Source organism: Lepisma saccharinum, chromosome 22, assembly GCF_977018435.1.
Source record: "Lepisma saccharinum chromosome 22, izLepSacc3.1, whole genome shotgun sequence".
In the NCBI taxonomy this organism is placed as follows: domain Eukaryota; kingdom Metazoa; phylum Arthropoda; class Insecta; order Zygentoma; family Lepismatidae; genus Lepisma; species Lepisma saccharinum.
This window is the reverse complement of record NC_139250.1, coordinates 38,103,033-38,122,866: the sequence shown is the minus strand read 5'-3', so window position 1 is coordinate 38,122,866 and position 19,834 is coordinate 38,103,033. Positions and strand designations below refer to the sequence as shown.

At 37.4% G+C, this 19,834-nt stretch overlaps 1 protein-coding gene across 1 annotated transcript in view; it reads right to left on the bottom strand.

The window, feature by feature from the left end:
* LOC146004600 (uncharacterized) overlaps nucleotides 1–19,834 on the bottom strand; it is a 70,937-nt gene that overhangs the window by 11,310 nt on the left and 39,793 nt on the right. Inside the window, exon 2 of the mRNA XM_083143468.1 lies at nucleotides 11,652–11,813. Within this exon, the coding sequence (XP_082999594.1) occupies nucleotides 11,652–11,813 (162 nt within the window). The remainder of the gene's footprint in view (nucleotides 1–11,651; nucleotides 11,814–19,834) is intronic.

Genomic DNA, 19,834 nt, shown 5'->3' with positions numbered 1-19,834 from the left:
ACATTTAGTGAATTATAAGGTACAGAAAACTGTGTGTTCACCAGTGCATGCAATGTTTGCATTATCTGCATTATACTGCCACCTAGAGGCTAAATCTACAATTACATGTTGGGACATATTCACCTTCACCCTGGAAATTAACTAAAGTCTGCCCAATCTTAAAATCAGGTGAAAGTACAAGAATTGAAAATTATAGACCAATTGCTGTAATATGTGCACCTGCTAAAGTGTTAGAACACATTTTATATACAAGAATATTCAAACATGTCAAAAACTACATAAGTGATTGCCAACATGGATTTTTTCCAGGTAGATCTACTACAACCAATTTAACAAATTTTGTGCAAGATGTATATAATGCATTCTACTGTAGATCTGCTGTACACACAATCTATATTGACTGTGCAAAAGCTTTTGATAAAATCAACCATGATATTCTTCTGCATAAACTATAAGGCTTTGGTTTGCCAAATAATATGTTGAATTTACTGAAATCATATCTTCAAGGTAGGAGACAATATGTAACTTACAAAGAATCAAAGTCATGTGAATATACTGTAAACTCCGGTGTCCCACAAGGATCTAATCTAGGACCTCTCTTATTTATTTTGTATGTAAACGATCTACCAACTTGTGTTAAGAACTCACAAATTCTTTTGTATGCTGATGATATTAAATTGTACAAAGTAATTAATGGTCTAGACGATACAATAGATCTTAAAGAAGATATAGAGAAACTATATGATTGGAGCTGCTTAATGATCTCACATTTAATACAAATAAATGCTACTTTATGCAACTAATGAATAAAATAAATAATTTGAGGTGTACATATTCAATTTGTGGTAAATTACTTCCAGAGGTGAACCTAATCAAAGATCTTGGTGTTTTCATTGATTCTGCTTTGACCTTCAATGAACACATATCATATATGGTAAATAAGGCCTACAGATCATTTGGTTTTGTTATAAGGAATTCTAGAGATTTTAAGAGTATACATTGTATTACAACTCTATGTAATAGCATAGTAAGAAGTAGACTTGAATATGCATCAGTTATTTGGTCTCCAATGTATAGAGCGTACGAAAATAGCATAGAAAGAATTCAGCAAAAGGTTCCTAAGGTATCTGTTTTACAAGTCCCCACAACAAAATAATGTGAATTATAATAATCTGCTTGACATATCTGGTTTTAAGAGTCTTAGTAATAGGAGGAAAATATTAGAACAGTTGTACTTGTATAAAACAATTAATGGTGTTTTAGACAACAGCTCCTTTCTCGGTCAAATACAATTCAATATAAGAAAACATAATCTGCGTAATAGAAATATTCTAACTTCAAAAATTTCAAAAACTCAGAAATATAGAAACTCACCAATAAATAGAATGTGTCACAGTTACAATATCCTTGTTGCAAACAACGAATGTGTAGACTTTTCACTTCCATTTGACAGATATAAAAGAATAATAGATTCAGTGCTATAGAAAATTAAACTCTGATAGAATATAGATTGTTTAATATAAATGTTACCATTTACAGTGTGAATTACTTATAAACCTCTTGCCTAAATGAATGTAGATAAGTGTATATATATATATCTCATGCGTTACGTATGTTGTATGTTATATGTATTGTACGTGAATGAATGAATATGAGTTTGTATATTTCCATGTAATTTCTATTGTATTAATCAGACACAGTGTACGCCTTCTGTAATTGGAGGTTCAATCCTCTGTAGAAGCGCAAAGCTTAAATAAATAAATATTACGAGTGCAAACTAGGAAAGATTCTTTGTGTACTGATATGCACCTTTTGCTGTAAGTATGTATTTCTTGTACTATAAACATTTGAAAGCCAAGAGGGAATTATGAATCACTATGTATATGTTGAGAATTCCATACAGTCTTGGTGTTACTGTTCCATTTGATGTTAATCTCTCCTTGGTTTCTTTTGGCAATGTAGATTACATCAGATCTCTGGTCTACCTCTCTATTGCAACTTGAGAGAAGTAGACAGTATGCACTATCAGTCATGGTATGAGTTGTTGCTATAAGTGCACTAAAAGTGGAATCCAAATGACTACAGAGGCTGATAGGCTTCCATATAGACGAGATTGCAAGGGCATGGTTCGGAGCAGGCGCAGCGCAGACACGTGAAAGTTTCACCACTCAAGCAGTAGTCGGCTAGAAAGTAGTAGTGTTGGTCGAAATGTATTGGTGGCGAAAGTGAATCGCTTCTGGGAAGGCTACATTCTAGCACTTTCTGATGCTCGCTTCAGTTTTCCAGCATAGTTAAACAATGCCACGAACACAGATTTGCTGTTGGATGATCCACTGTGAGATGATATGTAGCGCGACCTCCCCCAGATTGTGATTCACCGACGAAGATACATCTGAAACAGACCCCAGTGAAGCTGACACCACCGGTGTTGTTCAGCATTAAGACGTTGATGACCTCGGAGAATCCACAGAGTGTTATCCACATGGTTTCATGGTTGCGGCTGGCTTTTCTTACAGGAGAAAATTGAAGCTGCATTGCGTTGCAAGCAATGTGAAAATCAATGCTGCGTATTATAAGGAACATGTTTTAACTGATATTTACAACAATGAAATTCCCACAATGTGTGGAGCGGATACCAACTGTATGAAGCTGCATCAGGACAAGGCGTCGAGTCACACAGCCAAATCATCATCACTGGCATTCTACATTCAGATGGAAACTAGTACTGGGATTTGTGCTATTCCCTTCTCCGACATCCCCGTGAAGATTCCCATGGACTACTGTGCACTTGGGTTTCTGAAACACGGACTTTCTTCTCGTAAGGTGCACACATTTTCCAGCCTCTGGAAAGCGGTCCAATGAGAGTGGAATAATATACCCCTTGCACACGTGCAACGAGGTCTTCTCCAGTGGAAACTGCACTGTTGGCCAATTGTCAAGTGCTGTTTGTCACATCGAACACAACCGGTGGTGGAAAGGCAGTCTCTCACAGGTGCATTAATAGTTCAAAGTCACATATATGGAAGCGTATCAGCATCTGTACATGCCTCCATCATAAATTGAATCTTGAACACCTTGATTACAAGGTGACAATGTTAAAACTGCAGTTTCAGGGAAGCCCTGCCATATGATGTGGACTGGAGTATAACAAAAGCATTTCCATCTCTGCTGACAGTATAACTAAGTCCTGGGAGAGAACTCAGTTGCTGAAGTGCAGCTTTCTCTGCTGATGTGATGTAAAGGTTTTTGGAGGAACGTTGTTTTTTAAGGGCAATGTATGCTTCTAGGTGTACAGGCTTTGCCAAGCTATAACATTCTTTGATTCCCCAATCTGAGAGAAAACTCTAGCCATAAATCTAGAGCTGTAGGGCACACCGACAAAGGATGGTTGGTTCGGAGTTGCCAGACATCTTGCCACTCCCACCCCTGCTCCTAAAACCGGACAAGGAGAAGGTAGCGCAGGTGAACGTTCTTCCCTTGCTCATTTGACCACTTTTCAACAGTGGTGAAAGATCAGCTACAGTCCCTTTGTTCTTTAACATCCTTGTTTTCATTCCTCCGTCACATACATCCTGCTGGGTGATGCAGTGACCCAGAGGAGGGCTTGTTGCATATAGATGAGAAGGAAGAAAAGATGTAGCAATAATTTTGACTATCAACCATGGCACGCGTTGCGATTTCGGCAAGAGGAATGGAGGTCAGGACACTATAACATGGTGAAACCTTTATGTTTTGTGTGACTGTATGGTTGGAAACTAGTCAAAGAGACATAATTACTGATTTAAACAACACACACGAAAAAAAATGCTGTATTTCAAAAGAAGAACTGGAATATCATTAAAAAATATATTCTCTGCCCTTCGGATCCCCATAGTCAGCTATTGCACATTTTTTATTGAACACGCAACAAAGGTTTTTATGCAAATTAAAAATATGTCTTTATTATTGCACAAAATACACTTAATGCAAAATGTATTTCAATTTAAAAATAATAACATTAACTATGAGAACAAAATATAATTATTCTAAGGTAAAACTTGTCTTTATTGTACTTTCTTTATGTGGATAAAAAAGCTATTACTAACTCTGTCAGTTTTCAATAATTTTCTGTACTGCTTTGCACGTAATTATCTTATTCCCTTCTTCCATTGCTCTCTTCATTCCTTGTAGCATAGGTTTGGCAATGTTGACTCCCAAAATGCCATACATAATATGCTGTTTATGTGTTGCACATTGTGGATGAACAAAGTAATATTATATATTATTTTCCCCAGCAGCCTTCTGGTATGCCCCAAAATGTGGTAACAAAAAAACAAAAAATCCAAAATTGCCACTTTTGGCTAATCGTAACCATGAGAGTGAGTGAATATTAAATGAAATTGATGAAGAGGCACAATGCCAGAGGCAGGAAATGGCAAAGGATGAAGATGATGGTGAAGGATATGCATACTTGGATGCTTATGGCATGAACTCAACAACTCAGATGGAAAGATTGAAAATTGACCACTTGAAGACTGACTATTACAGACCAAAATGGTAAAAACTGACATTTACGTATTTTACTGACTTCAATGTATAATATCTTAATATTTCTATGTGTATGCTGTGATAGTGTTTACATAACTAGTTATCGGTGGTGTAGAAAGAAACCCGGGTCCTCTGATGTTAGAACAAGGGGAAATGAGTGAAATCTGTGAACTGTTAAAACAATTGCAGTGCTCCAATGAAACGATCGTTAAAGAAGTGAGGCATCTGAATGAAAGGGTTACATATTTGTTGGATGAAGTATCAGTCATGGGGAGTGATGCTATGTGATGACGAGGAAGGAGAAAGTGAAAGACCTCATTCAAAGAAAACTGCAAGTGCATTTAGATGAGGATGATATTCAACGTTGTCATAGAATAAAGGCATGCTTGGAGCAAGGACCCTCCCCGATCATCTGCAGATTTCTTCATTACAAGAAGAAGGATGAAGTTTGGAGAAATAGACACAAATTGAAAGGGTCTACAGTTTTCGTAGATGAAGATCTCTCATTCAGCATGGGGAAGGAACGCCAATTGCTGCTTCCATTCATGAATAATGCCCGAAGAAAAGGTCATCGATCCCACCTGAGTTTCTGACACCTCGTGATCGATGGTCGCAAATATAAGCAATGAGACCTGCAGGAGTTTGCAGATGTCCAGAATCTAGAAGGAAACAACACTCAAGGTCATTCTGCTGCTGGTCAACATCAGAATCCCCCTCTCTCTCACCCAAAGGATCCCAGAGACTGCCAACTTTCTTGAAGACCTTCACGTAGCAGATGCTCCCATCATGTGCAACATTCAGATAAGCTGACACCGAGTATCCCTGACTGCCCAAGCATTGAGGCCACGAAGTTTCCCTCGATTCAGGAATGCAAGAAAAGTGACCATCTTGCCTGTGACACAGTAAATTGCAATCTAAAACGAGACACCATTGCTCAGTTAAACTCGCATAATAACAAACACTTTACTATTGCATATCAGAACGTAAACAAAACCGTTTTACCTGAGTGCATTATCCAATGATTATTATGTGGTGGTATGTTACAAGACTTGATTAACATCTGCGCATGCTAAAGAAGAACTCTTTGATGACAGATGCGTCATATTCAGGGCAGACCATGGTGCAATCGCCTCGAGGAAAACCAAAGGCAGAGGAGTCCTGCTGGCTGTTCAACGCAAATACCTTTAAAATAGACTGCAAACTCGAAGATCAATCCGTTGAATATTTAACTGTTAAGGTAAAATTGGATGACGAAACTAACTTCCTGCCTGATTCCCCATCTAAAATTTATGATACACTGTTTACTCACATAACTACATATTGTGTGAATGGGTGTCGATTACTTCTAACAGGCAACTTTAACATTCCAGAAATCGTCAGCTCAGATTCAGATTTACTTAATTCCGAATACACGTGCCTACACTTGCCAAATTTCCTCGAATTTTATTCATTAAAAAAATTTATGCTGTTTTGAATGCTTATTTCAAAATGTTAGATTTACTCATAACCAATTTGAACTATGTATCTGTTGAAAGAAATGAACTGCTGGTAGCACCACCCGACACTAACGATATGTGTTTCTCACCAGCAACCACGCAAAATCAAACCCAAAGTAAGAAAAAAACAATATAATTTCCAAAAAGCTAATTTTTTAAAACTCTTCCAAGAATTTCAAGTAGTAAACCAGGGTGTGTTGAAAAATTATAAAGATGTAAATGATGTGGCTCGTAAATTCTATGATATTTTAAATTCTGTGTTTGATAAGTCGCTGGTTTACCAACAGAATAAAAAAAGGATATAGCTCTTAAAGCTATGCATCACCAAAAATGAAAAAGACAGATTGGAGACGCTGCCTTTCATTAAGCTAAATTTAAAGAGTTGGGGAAGAATATTAAAGAAAATATCTCCAAGGTGTACGATACATATTTGCTAAACTGCAAATTAGGTATACAATGCAATCACAAAAGATTTTGGTCCTTCGTTAAAAAAAAAAAAAAAAACAGAAAAAAAAAACATCAACTCACCCCAGCATCTACCAAAACAAGTCCCTACTGGGCATGCTCCACATTTGTGAAATTCCCCTTACTGACGTGGAAGATGAAATAGTATCACTGAAACCTAAAAAATCTGTAGGTCCAGACATGGTCCTACATCATAAAAGGATGCTCAGAAGGCCTTAAATACCTGCTACGCATCTTATTCAACCCTTCACTCTCCACCTGCATGTTTCCGGTAATGTGGAAACTTTCTGAGGTGTGTCCAATTTCAAAAACTTCCGACAAAGCTAATATCATTCAACTGTTGCCAAACTCTTCGAACAAATCTTATGTAAATACATTTCCAGGCATCTTCATCCATTTGATTTGATTTGATTTGATTTGATTTAGTTTATTTTACTTCGCGTTTTGTGCCTCTTGGCTAATTTGCGAAGATGGGGATGAGTGATGAAATGATGAAATTGATGAATGGACATTCACAAACAACCAAGCCCGACCGGGATTCAAACCCGGGACCCTTGGCGTCGCAGCGCGATGTGCTAACCACTCGGCCTCAGGGTCGGGCGCATCTTCATCCAATACTGTCTCCTCATCAGCATGGATTCATACCTAAACGATCCATTGTAACAAATTTATTAGAAATCTCCGACTTTATAAACTTGACGCTAGATAAGAGAGGGCAAGTCGATGTAATTTATACTGATTTCTTCAAAGGTGATGGATCTTGTTGATCACGATACACTTCTCCGAAAGCTTCACCATCTAAACTTCTCAGCCCGTGTTTCAAAACTTATCTCCTCTTACCTTAAAGACTGGAAACAATATGTTAGATATGGTAATAGCATGTCTACTGTATTTCAGACCTCCTCGAGTGTCCCACAAGGATCGAACCTTGGACCACTGCTATTTCTTGTGATCGTTAACGATCTCCCAGAATGCCTACTGCATGCCAAGAAACTCCTGTACGCAGACAACCTAACAAAATGTAAGACTATAACAAATGATAACAATGCCTTGGAACTGCAAAAGGACATTGGAAACCTCGTAGAATGGTGCGCTCAAAACAAACTAAAACTCAATTTTAACAAATGTAAAATTATGACTTTCACTCAAAAGAAACAACCCTATATGCACACTTCCATAATCAGTGACCACACATTAGAAAGTCTCTCAAGGTATAAAGATCTAGGTGTTCAGTTTGAAGAAAATAACAGTTTCCGAAGACACATCGACCACATTGTGGCAGAAGGGTACAGAAACCTTGGGTTTATAATAAGAGTGGGAAACGACTTTAAGAATTGAATTGAATTTTAATATCTTACGTTGACCCTTGATTAAAAGGGCATGGAAAACGTCAAGATACAAAATAAAATCATATTTAGTTTAGTAAACCATAACAAGAAAGAAGAAACATTGTATATTACGTTACATCACTACACCAAAGTAAAAATTGAAAAATATACTTCATTATACTACAATAGAGATAAAAACAGATTAGAATTGCATCATTGAAATAAGAATACAATTGAAATACATATTGTTCAGTACATTGCCTTTGCATCAAAATAAGAATAAGAATAATATTTTTTTTAGCAAACATTTATTATTACTATTATTATGCTGGAATATTAGGCAGGGGGACTCTTTAGTTCAACTATCATGAGGTTTGTTTGTGAAGTGTATACACATTGAGCATGTTTCTAAGTTGTATTGTCTTGTTCCATGAATTATGTGAGTCTGTGGAGAGCTCTCTAGTCAAATATTTTTTTATTGTTTGTATTTGTTTATTTTTTGGAGATACCAGTTTTATGTCATGAGGTGGCTGGTTGTAGAATATCTTCCCAGCATTCATTGGTGATTGTTTTGGGATATTGAGTCTGTGTTGGTTCTGGTAATAATTATCATTCCTTCTTGTATTGTGGTTGTGTATTTGGTTATTTTTAGTCATTCTTCTAGAATTTAGAACAAACGTTATAGCCTTATAGATGTATATGGAGTATATTGTCATTACTTGATTCTCCATGAATAATTCTTTGCAAGATTTCCTACAGCCTAGTTTGTACATTATTCTAAGTGCTCTCTTTTGAAGTCTCAGTATTCTGACAGTATTATTATAAGATGATCCACCCCACACTATTATGCCATATTTAACATAGGGGTAAACTAGTCCATAATATATGCATTTGTTAATTTCTGTTAGATTATATTCAGCCATTTGTTTTAGCACGTTACATGATAGTTTACTGCAGATGTTGCTAATTTGTTCTTCCCACGTTAATTTTTGATCTACTGTTATTCCCAAAATCTTTACCGAAGATACAGTTTCCATGAGCACATTGTCTATGCATAGCATTTGTGACTCAAAATCCATGTTTCGGATTGTATTGAATATAAATTTCGTTTTATTGTTGTTTATTATTAATCCGTGCAAAGTTGGGTATTGTGCCAGTTGGTTTACGGTGATAAAAGTGTTTATTTCAAGCTTTCTAGAGTCGATACGTCTGGGAAGCACAGTTGTGTCATCTCAATAGGTGACCGAAGGTAGAAATGTTCCAAATGTTATATTCCAAATGTTGTACAATACCTACGTAAGGCCAAAATTGCAATACACGTCTATCGTTTGGTCCCCACAAAACCAAATGAAACCAAAAGAATTGAGAATTTACAAAACAAGTTCCTTCGATTCCTAAAACTGAAAGAAGATGGCATTTACCCCAAGTATACTCCTTATGGCACCCTAAAGAAACACTTCCACCTTCAATCCCTATATGATAAAAGAAATATACATCAGTTACTATTTCTACATAAACTTCTAAACAAATCGATAGACTCCTCTCAACTGCTCTCGGAAATCCCTTTATATGTGTCATATAGTAAGGTAAGACCATGGAGAGAGCTGTTTCAAGTACCGAGAGCTCTAACAAAGTCAGCAAATGCAGAACCCTCTCGGAAAATGTGTACGTTGTACAACCAAATTGCAAAATCACATGATAAGGTGGACATCTTTCAAAGCTTACCAAAGTTCAAAATGGAAATTGAAACTTACTTTCAAAACAATGCATGACATTACTTTCTATGTACAGGGTGTTCATAAAGTCCCAGTACCATTACAAAAAACATAGCTCGGAAACTACATGCAATAGAACAATGCTGTTGACTGCAAAATGAGATACAACCCTCCATGTTTATATGCCATACACCTCAATGTGCACCCCCCTCTAGTTGCTCTCAGAACAACAAGGTGGTAATCCACTTCTGCCCTTACACGCCCAAGATTATAACTAGTAACAGTAAGGATACTCTCAGTTATTCTTCGAAGAGTAGCAACATCTGGAACAGGAGTGGGGTAAACACAATCTTTGACATACCCCCAGAAGATGAAATTCAAGGGTGTGATATCAGGAGAGCACGGTGGCCAGAGAATAGATCCATCACGGTCTATCCACCTGCCAGGGAAATGCCTATCCAGAAGACTTCGAACATCCTTGGACCAATGAGGGGCTGTCCCGTCTTGTTGAAAACTTATTACAAACAAACCATCATTCTGAAATCAACAGCATTCTTCTATTGCATGTAGTTTCCGAGCTATGTTTTTTCTGTAATGGTACTGGGACTTTATGAACACCCTGTACATGCTTGTTTCTTTTTCAGGTGGAGAAATTGATGTTAACCCTAGAACACTACCATGTTCCAATATTACAGTGTAACTAGCGCTATGTAAATTTTATGTACATGAAGGAATCAATTTTTAACACAACCTCTACATCATGAAACAAAATGACGATTGTTTGTGAACATTATATTCTCTATTTTCCTTATATTGCAGTTATATTCTTCACTTTGAAATGTATAAACATGGTTTTATTAAACATAGAATATTTTAAGAGAATGTCTTGATTGAAAAGCCCTATGTACATTAAGAATGAAGGCGAAAAGTTCAAACAATGATAAACAAACAATAATAATATTCATAACACTGTAAATAAGGAATGAATGTAATTTTAAAGTCTTACAAAAAAAATAGTGAATGCTTCTAAACTTTTCTTTTCAAGATTTTTCTTGATTTACCACTGCTACTTAAAAGTGACGTACAGTGCACAACATAACAAACCAAGTGAAGAACACCAGCACTTGAACGTTCCTTACCACAGTGGTGCGTACTGCTAGATGGAGGAGTGAGTGGGTGCGAGGTGGGAGGTAGGGAAGGGATTTGAGTGCAAAGCATACGTAAATTTTACGTACGGTAGTGTTCTAGGGTTAAGGACCAGTTTTTTTTTTTTTTTTTTTGCTATTTACTGTCATTATTTCAATACCTCTTCATTTATATGTAATGTGTTTCTCATAAGTTTTTCTTTGGTTGTTTCGTTATTTCTCTGGTTCTATTGTTGTCATATCATGTGTAAGATTTCACCGTATTTGCCAGGTTCCTACTTTCTATTTCTTTTTCATATTACTTTTAATATTACTTTAACAAATTATATTATTATTATACCCTATCGATTGTATTCATTGCAAACTCTGTGGAAGAAAAAATGTGATAATACAAAACACTGTAAATGGGCATTTGCCTGCAGTGTCATGTCTTTAAATAAAAAATAAAAAATAATGTATATTACTCAGAGGCGTCACCTGAAGGGAGTTCATGGAGCACAGGAACCCCCCTACCGAAAATGGAAAATATTCAATTTGTTTTCTTTTCTGCACAATAAAACTCTACATTTCAATATACTTATTTTACAAAGCAGCTTTCTTCGTTCATAATGTCTTCACAAGGCTTCAAATTTAAGCACTACATGCCACAACCATGGCCTCGGAAATGACCAAGGAAACTTCAGCCACCTTTTTCGCAGTAACCAGGAGGTCTAGAGAAGAAAAATTTTGCATGTGTTCATACCTTGTTAGTATCAACAAATACACCAAGTTTCATTAAAATCTGATTCGGTGGTTTGCATGCCCTGGGTGATTTGACGTGAATCAAGTATCATGGTGATAATCTTTGGGGCTACCTAAAAAATTCTGTCCATCCATGTGCAAATAAAGCAAAATGTTTTGTGCATTTTTTCAGAAACTCACAATATTGTCACATGCTTGTTCTAATTTACACTTTTGTAAACTAACATTATTTACCTGTTCTCTCTCTCGTTGAATGAATTTCATTATCTTTATGGAGGAATTATCCTTCAACATCATATCAGCATTAATACATTTTTGAAGGAAATCGTCAAAACCAAAGATCTCATGCTCGCATTGCATGCATACAGCATCTGTTGAATCAAGTTGAGTTGTTGCCTGAAAGAAAAAAAAATGTGACAAATGAATTAAAACTATGTCCATGCAGCTCAGACATCTAGACCCACAGCTAGCATAATTATGCTTATTATAATATTATAATTATAATTATTTGTGCTTTAAATACTTATGCACACATAGAATGACTAGCTTTACCAGATGCTGAAGTGATGAAGCTATTTTTGAAATTTGAGCTATTTTCACCAGGTTTTAAACTGTGCATCTACATGATATTGATCTGGCATGGCCCACTACATGAATGTGTGTATTCTTTAGATTTTGGTGATTGGCATGCCTCAAATTATGTCTATGTGTATTTATTATCATGCGGGTGAAAGTACTTTTTTCTGCACACCATTGAGTTGGAAAATACCACAAGATATTTCGATATGGACTGCTGCTAAAAAGTCATGTGACATAAGGGTATTAGTCCTAAATGTTTTCATTGTTAGGTTAGGCAGGGCTGCTAACATTAAAATTACTTCCAAAAACCCGATCATGTGATTTCTGGTTTTAAGCACTTTTTGCTATGCTCACTATAGTTTGGCTCTTAGTCTGAAGAAGACTCTGATATAGGGTTGAAACATTATGTGTAAAGTGTTCTGTACATAATTAAAGACAACCTAGGTCAGTATCTTTAGTGATTTTCTAATGTGGAAACAAAACTTAATCATGTTATCAAGGAAGAGGTATGTGACAGTCTCCCTCTCTGTAATGCCAATGTACTAAATAATGTGTTTTTATTTTTTCAAATGTGTAATAACTAATGCTGAGCTGATGCACACATACCGATGTGCCATTTTGACTAATTTGGGAAGATGGGGATGAGTGATGATATGATGAATAGACACTCACAAACATCCCATGCCCAGGCCAGGTTTCGAACCCAGTAACCCTGGCATCATAGTGTGATGTGCTAGCCACTCCACCACGGGGACTGGCGTGTATCGAAGGAGACGACGTTCATATGAAGAATAAAAACTAGAAAAAATGCAAAGGAAAAATGCAGTACAGCTGTACTCCATTTGCAATATGATATATATATATTATTCATTATTTTATGCTGCGACAATACTTTGGATTAGCTCCACAGTACGCACTTCCGCAATTCTCGCAGCAATATGCAGCAATGCTGTGGAAGTCACCTGCAGCCCGTAGAGTCTGAGATTGGCCAAATCCCGTCATACATCATGCACCCGTTTACCATATTGGGAGTGCATAAGAATAACTAATATCTGGGATCATATTTCAGGTACACACGCCAAAATTCTGGAATTCGATCAAATATGTTATGTCATTAAACAAAGAATATGGTTCCGACCGTGAATGATGCGTACAGTACAAGTCCGGAAAAAGTACGCATAGAAATTGACGATAAATGTGTAAAGTGCAAAAGAGTAGTGCATAATGGTATCCTTTGTTATCGTTGTGATAAGTGGCTACATTTTAACTGGGGTGGTGTAGGTAATATGGAGAAACTAAAAGATACAGAAGAGTGGTTCTGTCCCAGATGCACACATGGCAAGGAATTTAGTGAGGTAAGCCAATCCATAGATGAAAACTCTGCCACAATGTATGAAATTCTTTGCATACTACAACAGCAAATAGTGGACCTAAAGGAAGAAAATAAGGCAATAAAATAGAGACTTCAGAAAATAGAAGAATATGAACCCAAGAAGGAAAATACATGGCCCAAAATAGTTTGGAGAACCAAACCTAAACCCACCTGTTCTACTAAACATGCAAGTACTCAGAACAAGGACATATCATTTACAACACTTTCACCTTTTGAAAGTAGAAACATCTCTAATGTACTGCAAAACATTAAATGGAGAGAAAATTGTGAACCTAGGGAGAGACAGATCATAAAACTAGCAATGGAAAGAAAAAGGAAGAGAAGAATATAGTAAGAACTAAAGAGGTACATATCGATATTTTTGTGGCAAGTCATGGCAGGGGTCTTGCTACTGAAATTTCAAGGATGGGGTATCATATGAGTGTCTTCAATAGTGAAAAAAGAGAAATGTTGTACTGAACCAGTTCCCAGAAGTAACGGATGCAAATAATAAGTATGTGGTGATAATAGGGGGTACAAAAAATGTTGCTTACAATGAAGGTAACGATGTTGTGAAAACACTGAAATGTAAGGTCCATGAACCAAGAAACCACAATGCTATAATTGTGACCATTCCCAATAGATATGATCTCATGGAGGACTGCTGTGTGAATATGGCTGTAATGGAGACCAACCGTAAAATTCATAACTTGTGCACAACCTATAGAAATGCAAAAGAGTTAGATGTAAGTAACTTGACAAGGGAATTCCACACAAGACATGGACTGCACCTAAATCAGTTAGGCAAAGAGGTAAAAAAGGACAGGGCTGATAACTTAAAAAGAACAGTGCAACATAGCTCTAACTTGGCATGACCAAACGGAACAGGGAAACTAGATGGCAAACCCAAATCCATTATAACAGATTATTTACCAAAATGGGATCGGGTAACTTTTGAAAATTCAGATACAAAGATAGTCACTATGCAGAATTTTTACAGATTTTTCACATAAATATGCAATCCATTCATAATAAGTTTGGCAAATTAGATTTTTTTTGAAAATTCTAATTAATTTCATGTTATTTGTGTGAACGAGCTTTGGTTAGAAACAGAAGAATTTAAACTATACATTCCTGGTGAATATGACCTGCTTAACACTTATTGCAGAACAAAGTCAAATGTCGTAGCAATATTTGTTAAAAAAAAATTCAAATATAACTGTGTTGGATCTTAAAAAAGTCTGTATAGAGCAAATACATACAGGGTGGTGCAAAATTCCGTTTACAACGCTTGGGAGGTGATTCGACAAGTAAAAATAAGGAAAAAATGCCATGTGAAAAAATGTCGAAATCGGCACTGTTTTCGAGTGACAGGCATGTGAAAATCGCCTCACACCATGTTTAAAGCACAATAACTCAAGAAGGAAGAAAGATAGAAATGTCGGATTAAAAGAATACAAAGAAAGTCGTACCTGACGAATACAATGGTGCAGCAATTGAGGCCCAGTGTAAATTGCGCAAGTGGACTCACAAAGAAAGTGGGGAATCCCCTGATGGAAAATACAGGAAATTTACTACTATTTTCTACATAATGATGAGATCGGAATGTAGCCAGTAAAAAATGACGACGTATGTCCACATGTCCCACTACTGCTGGGACACCGTCCCACACTTGGGAAATAGAAAATTCACCCGAAAATGATGCTATGTCATCAGATTACACTGAGATTGATTTCAGCTAATTGATACAGAAAGCCCCACTAGAGGCGCTTTGAGTATAGGCCACCTGTTACGATGGAAAATACAGGAAATTTACTACTATTTTCTACATAATGATGAGATCGGAATGTAGCCAGTAAAAAATGACGACGTATGTCCACATGTCCCACTACTGCTGGGACACCGTCCCACACTCGGGAAATAGAAAATTCACCCGAAAATGATGCTATGTCATCAGATTACGCTGAGATTGATTTCAGCTAATTGATACAGAAAGCCCCACTAGAGGCGCTGGGAGTATAGGTCACCTGTTACGTATTAGCATTGGTGGATACTGTGTAGAGAGTGTAGTCGACCGTTGTTTTTCCTGCCTGTTCTGCGTGTCGCAGGATGGAGTTAGTCTGGCAAGCGTGAGTGGTTGAATTGCGCCAAGGAGTATTGTACGTAGAGGAGGTATTCCAGTGTTCTTTCTCGGTTTTCAACAACTGCGTGGACACCTGTGTAACATTACGTGGGTGCTAATCACGGTAGTTGTGATCCGTCACTCGGAGGGAAAGTGCCCCCGTTGTTGGTTGGTTCTCGAACAGGACAATGGCGGAGTACTCTACCCATGAGCTTGCTGATATGCATCTCGTTTATGGAGAGGCAAACCGAAACAGCCGTGAAGCACGGCGTTCGTATCACGAACGTTTTGAAAATAGGCAGTTTCCAGCACATGCACTCTTTCAAAGACCTGATGCTCGACTGTGTGAAACTGTATCTCTACTACCCCATAGGTGGGATTGTGGAAGACCCCGCACTGTGCAATTTGAAAAGGACGTGTTGGACGCAATGAGACCTTCCTGGCACCGGCACACGTGTCATTGCTCGTACGCCACAAACCCACCATACCAATGCGTTCTGCGATCTTCAGGAGAAGGGATTGCACCCACACAAATTGCATAAGGTGCACTACATACTGCCCACGGACTTTCCCATTACACATGAATTTCTGCCAATAGTACGTGCAACTAACTCTTGCCATTCCAGATTTCCCAACAAGAGTGTTGTGGACCGATGAGGCAATGTTCACCATGGACGACATGTTCAATAGCCACAACAGCCACGTCTGGGATATGGACAATCCGCATGCAATCATTGTGTGCCATCATCAACATAGGTTCGCAGTGAATATGTGGTATGACGTAGTAGGTGACCACTTGATATGCCTCTACTTGCCCTCTACTTTGTGTGGTGGGAATTATCGGGTGTTTCTACATGACGTATTACCTGAACTTTTGGAAAACGTGTCACTGGCAGGTACACAACGTATCTGGTTTAAACACGATGGCGCCCCCATGCACTTTGACCGGGGAGCCAGGGCCTTACTCAATGCTTTTTCAGCTATCGTTGGATTGGCCGGGGAGGACCTTTACCGTGGCCACCTCGCTCCCCCGACTTCACTCCACTGGATTTCTGTGTGGGGGGAGAAATGAAAAGGCTCGTGCATGAAACCCCTGATGAAAGTGCTGACGATCTCGTTGCTCGTGTTAGTGCCGCTGCTGGGACAATTGGTGACATGCCAGAGGTATTTGCGTGTACCAGACAATCAATGCTTCGCCGATGCCATCTTTGTCTTAAAGTCAATGGCGGACATTTTCAACAACGTCTCTGAGTATGCCAGTGTTTGTGAGCCCCTATCAGCACTGCATAGTGTCCTTTAGTGAAAGGTGCGAGTGAAGATGCTGGAGATCGCTGTAGTACATACCGTCTATCTGCATGTGCGGATGTTGTGCGCTTCTCAGGATAATCCCTTCAAGATGTGCTGTGCCTGGAAATGTTACATGGAATTGTGTGCGTTTTCTCGCCATTCTCCGTCTTCATTCTTTCGAGGATTACCCACTTTCTTTGGGGAGCTCTCTTGTAGTAAGTACAGCCTGACGACATGTGGTCATTGTTTAACTTTTGTTTTTCGTACTGCAAAGTAGTGTGTCAACATTAGGGAATTGAATATTTTTTCGTGGTTTTCCCATATTTTTTTCCATTTGGGATGGTGTCCCAGCAGTAGTGGGACATGCGACAAATTGGTTTTTTTTCTTCTTCGTACCGCAATGTGAACAATGTGCAACAGAAGATTTGCAGTTATTTTCCTATTTCCCGAGTGTGGGTGTCCCAGCAGTAGTGGGACATATGGACATACGTCGTCATTTTTTACTGGCTACATTCTGATCTCAACATTATGTAGAAGATAGTAGTAAATTTCCTGTATTTTCCATCAGGGGATTCCCCACTTTCTTTGTGAGTCCACTTGCGCAATTTACACTGGGCCTCAATTGCTGAACCATTGTATTCGTCAGGTAGGACTTCCTTTGTATTCTTTTAATCCGACATTTCTATCTTTCTTCCTTCTTGAGTTATTGTGCTTTAAACATGGTGTGAGGCGATTTTCGCATGCCTGTCACTCGAAAACGGTGCCGATTTCGACATTTTTTCACATGGCATTTTTTTCTTATTTTTACTTGTGGAATCACCTCCCAAGCATTGTAAACGGAATTTTGCACCACCCTGTATAGTGTTACTACAAATGATTAGAATGGTTTCATGAGTTTGCTGTAACTATAATATTTGACAAATTGCCATGAAATTTTACAGTAATGTAGAAAAACTCAAACAGTTTTTGTCTCTTGCAGGTGTGTTTCGGATTTCTGTTGGGAGAGTGCAGCACTGAGCAGTGAATAAATATGGCAACAAGCGCTGAGAAAGCTTATGATGTGCTGGAATTTTATTCATATCAATTGGTCAAAACAGTGCAACGACACTTTAGAACAAAGTTCCAGAAAGATGCACTGAGTCTCATGGTATGCACAGTTTACAACTACGGGATGCCTCTGTAAGGGGAAATTAACGGGTCGGCCCTCATGCCCCATGATGAAGTGGTTTGCAAGGTTTGCTACACAAATGCAACAACTGATGAAAAAGGATGGTTCCTGTGAAAAACTTGTTTAAAGTGTTTCTGCACTGTTTTGACCGACTGACTTGAATGAAATTCCAGCACAGCATAAGCTTTCTCAGCGCCTGTCGCCACCTTTACTCACTGCTCAGTGCTGCGCTCTCCTGACAGAAATCCAAAACACGCCTGCAAGACATGATTTTATTTTTTTAGTTTTTCTACATTACTGAAAAGTTTCATGGCAATATGTCAAATATTATAGCTACAGCAAACTCATGAAACTGCTCCAATCATTTATAATAACCCTGTATTTGAGGTAGTAGGAGTGAGAGTCAACAATATTAAGTGTATAGTTTTTTATCAATATACTGTACCCCAGATTCTGATAGTTCTGTCTTTATTGAACGAATGGAAAAGGTTATAATACATCTCAATAGGCATAAAAATCTTAACATTATAATTATGGGGGATATAAACATAGATATTAGGGATCAGACTAAGAATGTACAACAACTTCGTGACACTCAGATGTTACAATCTCTATTGCATCAATGATAAACCTACAAGAGGGCAATCCTCTCTAGATAATATAATTACAAATATACATTAAAAATCTTAAAATATGAGGAAATTGAACCTAGGTTGTCAGAGCATTATTGTCTCAGGTTGTATGTACCATTTAATACAAAACTAATGGGCACCAAAAAAGAAAAAAATCAGATTGTTAGGCCCTAATGTTATGTCCCTATTAAAATCCAGTTTAAGTGAGAATAACTGGAAAATTATTGATAAATTGTGATACAGTTGAGAATGCCTGGGCAACGTTTATATCTATACTAACTGACATATTTAACAACACATGTCCAAGAATAACAAAATATATAAGTGATAAATAACCTAGAAATAAGGGAAAAAAACTAAACTGGTTTACCCCTCATTTGTAGTCACTCAGAAAACTTGTCATGTTCTGGTACCATAAAAGTAAAGAAGGCTATATATATTTACTTCCATATAGAATGTGGTTGGACTTTTTATCTCACGCCAAGGAAATAGAGAAGAAAGGTGAAGAAGACACAATGAATTGGAATGGGGGACTGAAGTTAAACAAAGAATGGAAGAAGGTGTTATAAAGAGTGAAAAGGACAAGAGAGAAAGAGCACAGGAGAAGGAAGAAAAATGAAGTAAAAAGAGAGTGAGATAAAAAAGTCCAACAACATTCTACATGGAAGTAGATATGTTTAGCCTTTTAGGTGAAAGTACAGTTGACAAGGGAAAGCCACCTGCTAGAAAGTTCCAGAACAACTTTCTAATCTGGAGGGAGTAATGTTTGTGTGTATATATAATGCCCTGTTTTTGTATCTTGTTACATTTCTACTTGATACAGAGTCTGATGAAGACCTTGCTAGAAGGTTGAAATGTTACGTTTAGCTTATGTTTTTAATAAAATAAATTACTGCCTTGGTCAGCATATTTAGTTTTTCATATATATTTTTATGACACTGTCTATTGCAACTTTAGGTTGCTTAATGACAATAAAGTATTCTATTCTATTCAACAGTTATTTTTGCAATTTCATTGACTTTGGAATTATGCATTTCAAGTTTGCAGGTTTCCCTAAAATGTCCATTTTTGAAGTATCTTGTAAAAATATGCACTTCATTTTTCCACAGAGGTGTAGCTAAATATAATCAAACTTCAACTAAACAAAATTTCAATATTATATGTACAGTTGATTATGGTGTTCAGTTCCCCATTCATGAAAATTGGAAGAAAAAACTTATCAGTGAATTTTTGGCCAAAGTTACTTTTGTTTTATTG